This window comes from Salmo trutta, chromosome 5 (assembly GCF_901001165.1).
Source record: "Salmo trutta chromosome 5, fSalTru1.1, whole genome shotgun sequence".
Taxonomy (NCBI): Eukaryota; Metazoa; Chordata; class Actinopteri; order Salmoniformes; family Salmonidae; genus Salmo; species Salmo trutta.
Window position 1 is genome coordinate 9,304,402 of NC_042961.1, and position 10,862 is coordinate 9,315,263.

The 10,862-nt window shown below is 45.6% G+C and overlaps 1 protein-coding gene across 4 annotated transcripts in view; it reads left to right on the forward strand.

The window, feature by feature from the left end:
- slc8a1b (solute carrier family 8 member 1b) overlaps window positions 1–10,862 on the forward strand; it is a 178,172-nt gene that overhangs the window by 153,316 nt on the left and 13,994 nt on the right. For all 4 annotated transcript variants that reach the window (XM_029752413.1, XM_029752415.1, XM_029752414.1 and 1 more), the window contains one exon: window positions 9,216–9,491. In XM_029752413.1, the coding sequence (XP_029608273.1) occupies window positions 9,216–9,491 (276 nt within the window). The remainder of the gene's footprint in view (window positions 1–9,215; window positions 9,492–10,862) is intronic.

Genomic DNA, 10,862 nt, shown 5'->3' on the forward strand with positions numbered 1-10,862 from the left:
ACTCACTTTTGATTGACATCCTGGAGAGGAGAGGTCTATGTTAATTCAAATTTAGTTACGCTACTTGTCAGCCCACCTGACTGCTGAGGTGTGGATAGAAGAGATGACACGGTCTCCATTAGCGACGGGGCATAGCAATAGTGTGATGTTTACACCCAGGTGGGCTGACCTGGGAACAGACCAATGCGGCACTGCTCTGTAAGAGACAGAGCATGCTGGGAAGTGAAATGGCATACTGCTATTACAAGGTGTAATATTTGCTATCAGAGTTGTCAGAGATCATACAAGCCCTAATGTCTCTCTCTCTGTCTCTCTCTCTGTCTCTATCTCTGTCTCTCTCTGTCTCTCTCTCTTTCTCTCTCTCTCTCTCTCTCTCTCTCTCTCTCTCTCTCTCTCTCTGTCTCTCTCTGTCTCTCTGGCTCTCTCTCTCTCTCTCTCTCTCTTTCTCACCTCTCTCAGCTCCACGTGTGTAGTGATTATTTCCACCTCCTATGTTTAACTTAATGACTGATGGTGATGAGGGGAACTCTTTATAGTAGGACACAAAGGATACATACAGGAAGTAAGAGTGAGTCACTTCCTGTCCCAGTTGTTCCCAGGCCAGGCTATTTTGAGGCCACAGCTTGGGTTCCCTGATAAACCCTGACATGAATTATGTAAAGCTTCTCTCTCCTCTACCTTGTCACCTGGATGAGGGTCTTCTTTATCATCCTAACGCTCCTTTTACAGCAGGAACTTCTGTAGCCGTCTAGGGAGATGGGCTGTAGTCTCCTCGGACCACTACACAAGTAACACAATCTCAGTAAGGACCCTCATCTGGCAGCCATGCTCTCTTCAGCAGACTCCTTTCAGCACACTCAATAGCTCCCTAAAATGACCATCTTCCTTCTGTAGTTCCTCTCTGACTGTTCTGTTTTTTACTTCCTCTGCTGTTTGTTCAAATTGTGTTTGTCACATGCTTTGTAAACAACAGTTGTAGACTAACAGTGAAATGCATACTTACGGGCCCTTCCCAACAATGCAGAGAGGAAATAATATAAAGATAATAACACAAGGAATAAATACACAATGAGTAATGATAACTTGGCTATATACACGGGGTACCAGTACCGAGTCGATGACGGCTTGGCTATATACACGGGGTACCAGTACTGAGTTGATGTGCAGGGGTACAAGGTGATTGAGGTAGATATGTACATATGGGTAGGGGTAAAGTGACTAGACAACAGGATAGATAATAAACTGTAGCAGCATATGTGATGAGTCAAAAGAGATAGTGCAAAGGAGGGTCAATGCAGATAGTCCTGGTAGCTATTTGGTTAACTATTTAGTAGTCTTATGGGGGTAGAAGCTGCTCAGGTTCCTGTTGGTTCCAGACTTGATACATCGATACTGACGGCTGTGTGGTAGCAGGGAGAATATGCTATGACTTTGGGCCTTCCTCTGACATCGCCTGGTGTAGAGGTCCTGGATGGCAGGGAGAGAGGCCCCGGTGATGTACTGGGCCGTACGCACAACCCTCTAGCGCCTTGCGGTCAGATGCCAAGAAATTACCATACCAAGCGTGATGCAGCCAGTCAAGATGCTCTTAATGGTGCAGCTGTAGAACCTTTTGAGGATTTGAGGGCCCATGCCAAATCTTTTCAGCCTCCTGAGGGGAAGAGGCGTTGTCGTGCCTTCTTCATGACTGTCTTAGTTTGTGTGGACCATGTTAATTCCTTAGTGATGTGGACACCGAGGAACTTGAAGCTCTCGACCCGCTCCACTACAGCCCCCTCGATGCAGATGGGTGCGTGCTCGGCCTTCCGTTTCCTGTAGTCCATGATCAGCTCCTTTGTCTTGCTGACGTTGAGGGAAAGGTTGTTGTCCTGGCACCACACTGCCAGGTGTCTGACCTCCTCCCTATAGGCCGTTGCATCGCCGTCAGTGATCAGGCCTGTCGTGTCGTCAGCAAACTTAGGGATGGTGTTGGAGTTGTGCGCGGCCACACAGTCGTGGGTGAGCAGGGAATACAGGAGGGGACTAAGCACGCACCGCTGAGGGGCCCCTGTGTTGAGGCTCAGCGTGGCGGAGGTGTTGTTGCCTACCCTCACTACCTGGGTACGGCCCGTCAGGAAATCTAGGATCCAGTTGCAGAGAGAGGTGTTCAGTCCCATGGTCCTGAGCTTGGTGATGAGCTTGAAGGGCACTATGTTGTTGAACGCTGAGCTGTAGTCAATGAAAAGCATTCTCACATACAGTACCAGTGTCAGACGGTTGCTAGGAGTGGTGGTAGGAGTCAGGCGCAGAGAGCAGAGGTACGGAACTTTGTGTTTATTTGAACAAAAAAACACAACACGATCAACGCCAACACAAACGGCGTGGGAAAAATGCCACGTGCCCAAAACAGGTGCACAGCATGCATATAATATTAAGTAATTAATAGCCAGCACATCCAACTACAAAAATACAACCTGACGCTAAAATAATCCCACACAACACTGGGCGGGCTAACCAGGCTTAAATAACCAAAATCAAAAGACCAAATGAGGAACAGGTGCAAACAATAAGACATACCAAACGAAAAGGAAAAAGGGATCAGCGGCGGCTAGTAGGTCGGTGACGACGACCGCCGAGCGCCGCCCGAGCAGGCAGGGGAGCCACCTTCGGTGGGATTCGTGACAACCAGTCAAAGGTTTGGACTCATTCACGGGTTTTTCTTAATTTTTTTAACGATTTTCTACAATGTAGAATAATAGTGAAGACATCAAAACTATAAAATAGCACATATGGAATAATTTAATAACCAAAAAAGTGTTAAACAAATCAAATATATTTTAGATTTGAGATTCTTCAAAGTAGCCACCCTTCGCCTTGATGACAGCTCTGCACACTCTTGGCATTCTCTCAACCAGCTTCATCTGTAAAATGCTTTTTCAACCATCTTGAAGGAGTTCCCACATATGCTGAGCACTTGTTGGCTGCTTTTCCTTCACTCTGCAGTCCAACCCATCCCAAACCATCTTAATTGGGTTGAGGTCGGGTGATTGTGGAGGCCAGGTCATCTGATGCAGCACTCCATCTCTCTCCTTCTTGGTCAAATAGCCCTTACACAGCCTGGAGGTGTGTTGGGTCATTGTCCTGTTAAAAAACAAATGATAGATCCCACTAAGTGCAAACCAGATGGGATGGTGGATCGCTGCAGAATGCTGTGGTAGCCATGCTGGTTGTGTGCCTTGGATTCTAAATAAATTACAGAAAGTGTCACCAGCAAAGCACCCCCACACCATCACACCTCCTCCTCCATGCTTCACGGTGGGAACCACACATGCGGAGATCATCCGTTCACCTACTCTGCGTCTCACAAAGACACAGCGGTTGGAACCAGTAATCTCAAATCTGGACTCATCAGACCAAAGGACAAATTTCCACCGGTCTAATGTCCATTGCTCGTGTTTCTTGGCCCAAGCAAGTCTCTTATTATTATTGGTGTCCTTTAGTAGTGGTTTCTTTGCAGTAATTCGGCCATGAAGGCCTTTTTTACGCAGTCTCCTCTGAACAGTTGATGTTGAGATGTGTCTGTTACTTGAACTCTGTGAAACATTTATTTTGGCTGTAATTTCTGAGGTGCAGCTAACTCTAATGAACTTATCATCTGGGGAAACTCTGGGTCTTCCTTTCCTGTGGAGGTCCTCATGAATGCCAGTTTCATCATAGCGCTTGATGGTTTTTGTGACTGCTCTTGAAGAAACTTTCAAAGTTTTTGAAATGTTTCGCATTGACTGACCTTCATGTCTTAAAGTAATGATGAACTGTCATTTCTCTTTGCTTATTTGAGCTGTTCTTGCCATAATATGGACTTGGTCTATCAACTCATTGGCTCAAACGCATTAAGAAGGAAAGAAATTCCACAAATTAACTTTTAACAAGGCACACCTGTTATGAGAGAATGCCAAGAATGTACAAAGCTGTCATCAAGGCAAAGGGTGGCTACTTTGAAGCATCTCAAATATAAAATATATTTTGGTTACATATGTGTTATTTCATAGTTTTGATGTCTTCACTATTATTCTACAATGTAGAAATGCATTGTGTTCCACTGCCTTTTAGTTCCCCTGCCCATCCTCCAAACTCTGGACTGGAACCCTTCCTAACCCCCTGAGAGAGTTTAACACTGATCAACCCTTATCCTCACCTGCCCTGTTCCGCCACTACCTGAACAGCCTATCAGAGAAGAGCACCCATCCGCTCCCTCGCCTATCAGAGGAGAGCGCACGGGCACGCTCAGTGGATAAACAGCTGATAAATCTCACCAACACCTCTGCATCTGCCAGCTCGCAACAAAAGACCAACCTCCTGGGAATTGCTCCCTCCACATAGAATCTTCTGGAGGGTTTTTCCCTTTTCTCTGTATTAGATCTCTGGGAGTGCCTGGGAGTTGTTTGGGGACTGCTCAATGAGAGGGGTTGTTCCACTGAGAGGGTTACCCATCACCCTGTTAACACAAGTCTATCAGCCTGTTAGCGCATGGTGCTTCGCCAATGAATGGCGATACATTCAGTCTCTCTCCTCTCGTTAGCATAGACTAGAGAAGCCTTTCGGATACGCACAGATTGGGATGGATATTGATTATGTACCTGAACTAGGTGTAGCCTCTCTCTCAATATGCACCAGTGGTGTAGTGGAGGGTAAACGCATATTATGAATACTCATACATTATTACAAACCTATACACACAGTTGTTATGCACATTTTAGAATCTAAGAGTCCTCAGCTTGGCGTGATAAGAGTCATAGTGAATTGGGGATGTTGGTTGATTAGGTGAAGGAGTCTTACAGGGTAGGCACTGCCTTCAGCCCTAGAGTCTGGGGCGCAACAGGACAGCTGCTAACAAAAACAGCAACCCAGATAGGAAGGATTAGAACAGAGAAGAGGTACAGCGAGTCAGTCAGATAGACAGTGTCCAAGGATGGAGAGTGAAAGAGTGAGACACTTGTGTATAGAAAAATAATGCCTGGAGAGAAAATGAAGGCTGAAAGAGACTAAAATATTAATAGAAAAAAGACAGAGTGGGGTTGAGAAATAAATCGGCAGCAATAGGGCACTATACAATCAGTTTCACATGAAACATTTAGTTCATTTCTTATTCAGATCAATACATTTTGTAATATTGTTGAATTCCGTTTTAAAGTCTGGATTCTGTGATTCTGTCCACCTTCTCCTCAATTTTTATAGGGATTTTATAGGGCCCTACAGAGAGGTGGAGAGAGTGAGAGAAAGGCACTTAAACTCATACTGCCATATTGGATGGTGTGTGTGTGTGTGTGTGTGTGTGTGTGTGTGTGTGTGTGTGTGTGTGTGTGTGTGTGTGTGTGTGTGTGTGTGTGTGTGTGTGTGTGTGTGTGTGTGTGTGTGTGTGTGTGTGTGTGCGTGTGTGTGCTTTTCGAACATGCTTACAGTTTTTCCCAATTGCTAACACAAATTTGCTGAAACTACATCTCAGGTACTCAAAACTCTAACCACAAAACAGTTAACCATCTTCTCCAAACCCCACAGACATCTTGCAAAATGAAACACAGCAATCAAAATCATGTAATCCCTGCTCAAAATGAAACTCTGCTTACTAATGAGACACACACATCAAATTAATCTAATTTAGTGACAACCAAGATCACACCAATGTGACATATTCAAAACAATACTATCAGAACCTATTTCAGTGTAAAGACATACGTTTTTGTAGTTATACTGTTATATTGTTTGTGTTTACTCAAACAAAGGAACACAAATGCAGGATGCGGGCTATGGTTGATAAGCTCACTGATGTTATGAAAGATGGCAGGGTTTTCAATAATCTGTTGTTGGATTTCCCACAGTTTTATGGCATTATTTTCAACTACTGTTTGCACAATGGCAGCCTCCTTTTAGTCTGTAAATAGACGCGTTCTACCAACGTGGTGGTCGTCTTTCAGGTCTACAAAAACAAAATAGCATCCAGTACAGTAAACACTACAGTAATACAGTATACAAGATAAACATGTTACAAAAAGTCTTTACTGTGCTTTATGTTGTACTACTGTCAAATAGTAAAAGTAGTAGAGAGGTCAAATGTCTGCAGTACATACTGTACCTATTGTCATTTTGGAACGATCCAGATGATGGATGCTACGGTGAAGCAGCTCAGATTGGGCTCCACTCTCTGCCCAGCCTCTCTCAAGGTCAAACCATGGTGGACCACATGGTCCACCACAGTCGCCAGAATTTCATCGGAGATCACTCTCCTTGTTCCTGGTTGTCCTCCACCTCCACATCCACCTCCACATCCACCTCCACCCCCACCTCTAACTCCACCTCTAACTCCAACTCTACCTCTACCTCCACCTCCACATCCACCTCTACCTCCATCTCCACCTCTACCCCCACCTCCACCTCTACCTGTACCCCCACCTCCACATCCACCTCTACCCCCACCTCCACCTCCAACTCTACCTCTACCTCTAACTCTACCTCTACCTCTACTTCCACCTGTACCCCCACCTCCACATCCACCTCTACCTCCACCTCTACCTCCACCTCTACCTCCACCTCCATCTCCACCTCCACCCCCACCTCCACCTCCACCTCTACCTGAACCCCCACCTCCACATCCACCTCTACCCCCACCTCCAACTCTACCTCTAACTCTACCTCCACCTGTACCTCCACCTCTACCCCCACCTCCACCTGTACCCCCACCTCTACCTCTACCTCCACCTGTACCCCCACCTCCACATCTACCTCTACCTCCACCTCTACCTCTACCTCCACCTCCACATCTACCTCCATCTCCACCTCTACCTCTACCTCCACCTGTACCCCCACCTGTACCCCCACCTGTACCTCCACCTCTACCCCCACCTCTACCCCCACATCCACCTCTATCCCCACCTCCACCTGTACCCCCACCTCTACCTCTACCTCCACCTGTACCCCCACCTCTACCTCTACCTCCACCTGTACCCCCACCTGTACCCCCACCTCCACATCTACCTCTACCTCCACCTCTACCTCCACCTGTACCCCCACCTCTACCTCCACTTGTACCCCCACCTCTACCTCTACCTCCACCTGTACCCCCACCTCCACCTCTACCTCCACCTGTACCCCCACCTCCACCTGTACCCCCACCTCCACCTGTACCCCCACCTCCACCTGTACCCCCACCTCCACCTCTACCTCCACCTGTACCCCCACCTCCACCTCTACCTCCACCTGTACCCCCACTTCCACCTCTACCTCCACCTGTACCCCCACTTCCACCTCTACCTCCACCTGTACCCCCACCTCCACCTCCACCTGTACCCCCACCTCCACCTCTACCTCCACCTGTACCCCCACCTCCACCTGTACCCTCACCTCCACCTCTACCTCCACCTGTACCCCCACTTCCACCTCTACCTCCACCTGTACCCCCACTTCCACCTCTACCTCCACCTGTACCCCCACCTCCACCTCCACCTCTACCTCCACCACCTCTAACTCTACCTCTCTCTGGAAGTTTGCTTCCATTGTTCTTGAAATACAGGAGTACTCACCTGTGGCCTTTTTATCCATACCAAAGATCTGATTGCAAAGTGAACATTTAGTGTTCGCACATGTGAAGAGTGAACGTGATCAGTTGGTAATTTACCTTAGCTTGTTGAACAGTGTTGCTTTTCATTTGCACACAAGAGATTTTAGTTGTGAATGTTGTGCCAAAGGTAGAGAATTGTGTGTTGTGTTTGGCCAAATGTTTGTTGTAGAATTGCAATCTGAGTATAAAGCAAAACGTGCCAGTAGTATTGAAGATTTGTTGTATAGTTCTGCTAAATGAGTTATAGGTTTGGTTCATTGTGCCTCATGGGCCAGTTTTAGTGTGTAAACAATTGGGAAAAACTGTAAATGCCTGTTAGCTCCATCGGCTGGAGAGGAAACAAATGCTAGTCCCCCAGGCTTAGTGGTTCCATAGAGGCCTGTTAGAGAATGTGGCAGGTTTCATCATACAAGTAGTACTGGATATGATGGGTGTGGGACTGGGACTGTCCTAGTGGGACATTCAAAATAAACCCCAGGTTTGTGGGAGGAAGGGGGATGGAGACAGGGTGGTAGAGAGGGGTCAGGGTGGAAAAAATACACTTCTCCAGCTGCAGACAGGAATGAAGGGAGATCATGAGAGAGAGAGAATAAGGAGATGAGTGTAAGGGGTTATGTCAGGGATTGTGTGTGTGTGTGTGTTGTGTGTGTGTTGTGTGTGTTGTGTGTGTGTACTAGGCATTTTTTGTGTCTTGAGCTTACCTTGTTAAAAACGGGACGAAAAATTGCTCTTGACATTTCCGAGATGAATGGCATTGTGCAATGTGTCTGCCCTTTTACAATGCATCACTATGTGAACATGTCCAAATGTCTAATTTGGTCCCTTGAGATTGTGGTTCAGGCCATTTAACGATGCAATAACGATAGTCAAATGTCAGATGAATATTGTATGTCTAGAAAGATGTGTGTTTCTGTGTGAGTGTGTGTTTGTGTTTATCTACAGCTGTGCCAGTGTGTCTAGAGGACAGTCTGTGATGTGAATGGCTGACATGCTGTCAGTAAGCCTAGGGCTTTGGTAGACATATAGGAGTTAGGCCCGTACACTACACACACTACAGACAACACACACACTACCCACACACAGCCATAACTATTTATTTGTTGTATTGTTTGTATGTGGTTGTATTTTACATTTGTGCGACTGTCTTTGTCTATCAGTGTATAGGTGTTTTGTTACTTGTTATGTTTTGTGTTTTCTGTGGACCCCAGGAAGAGTAGCTGCTGCTTCCGCAAAAGCTAATGGGGATCTGAATAAACCAATAAAATCAACAATAGGAACTCACACACATACACTGACAAGTATGTTGATAATCAGGCATACTGTGGACACACACACACAGATTATTTGTACCTGTTAGAGAGGATTGGCTCCAGTCCGAGACCTCAGCCCTTGATTACACTCTGACAAACGAGCTCCAATGTTATGAGAGGCAAACCATCATCACAAATCACATCACTTTGCTCCCTTATTTCACATAATATTGGAAGTTAATTCAAGTCTGGTATTCAGTAAATGTTTGAGGAATATCATTCTTTCTTTTTCATAAACTCATCATAATCTCACCCTTTCAGATCCCAGATCGTTCTCTTCATCCCCCTCTCCCCTCTCTCTCTCTCTCGGCCAGGTGAGGATGACGAGGATGAAGAATGCGGCGAGGAGAAGCTGCCGTCCTGCTTCGACTACGTCATGCACTTCCTCACCGTCTTCTGGAAGGTTCTGTTTGCGTTCGTGCCCCCGACAGACTACTGGAATGGCTGGGCCTGCTTCGTGGTGTCCATCTGCATGATCGGCCTGCTCACAGCCTTCATCGGGGACCTGGCCTCCCACTTCGGCTGCACCGTGGGCCTCAAGGACTCTGTCACCGCCGTGGTGTTTGTTGCCCTGGGGACCTCTGTGCCAGGTAATATGATATACTTACACTGGTGTTTACGCTGCATTTACTTGCAGTGTAATATTCATGGTAGCATTCCTTTTACAGAGGACATCAGATGTACTACTACAGTATGTGATGATTGTGGTAACGCTTTCCCTAAACATGTCCTCCAGATTTACTCTCTCCTAACACTTCAAGTGTCCAGTGATTACCTCTTCCATTTTCCATTTACACTGCTTATACCCATGCTAGATAGTGTTTACATGTGTACATGACATGTTAGTCCTTCGCTGATGCTCTATTCCTGAGCAGCTAAACATATCTGTATACAAGTGAGGGGGTTGAACAAGAGTCTATATACACATGTTAGAGCAGCTCAACCCCTCAAAGCTACCTTGGCATAAACTGCACAGTGCTGTGATGAATATTAACCACCCTGGGCGAGCGTCCCACCCTAGTCAACAGCCAGTGGAATCATGTGGCGCGAAATACAAATACCTCAAAAATGCTATAACTTCAATTTCTCAAACATATGACTATTTTACACCATTTTAAAGACAAGACTCTCGTTAATCTAACCACGCTGTCCGATTTCAAAAAGGCTTTACAGCGAAAGCAAAACATTAGATTATGTCAGGAGAGTACCCTGCCAAAAATAATCACACAGCCATTTTCAAAGCAAGCATATATGTCACAAAAACCAAAACCACAGCTAAATGCAGCACTAACCTTTGATGATCTTCATCAGACGACACTCCTAGTACATTATGTTATACAATACATGCATGTTTTGTTCAATCAAGTTCATATTTATATCAAAAACCAGCTTTTTACATTAGCATGTGATGTTCAGAACTAGCATACCCACCCAAAACTTCCGGTGAATTTACTAAATTACTCATGATAAACGTTCACAAAAAACATAACAATTCTTTATAAGAATTCTAGATACAGAACTCCTTTATGCAATCACGGTGTCAGATTTTAAAATAGCTTTTCGGCGAAAAGCACATTTTGCAATATTCTGAGTACATAACTCGGCCATCACGGCTAGCTATTTTGACACCCACCAAGTTTGGCGCTCACTAAACTCAGAATTACTATTAGAAAAATTGGATTACCTTTGCTGTTCTTCGTCAGAATGCACTCCCAGGACTTCTACTTCAACAACAAATGTTGTTTTGGTTCCAAATAATCCATAGTTATATTCAAATAGCTCCGTTTTGTTGGTGCGTTCAGGTCACTATCCGAAGGGTGACGCGCGAGCACATTTCGTGACAAAAAAAATCAAAATATTCCATTACCGTACTTCGAAGCATGTCAAACGCTGTTTAAAATCAATTTTTATGCTATTTTTCTCATGAAATAGCGATAAAATTCCAACCGGGCAACGTTGTA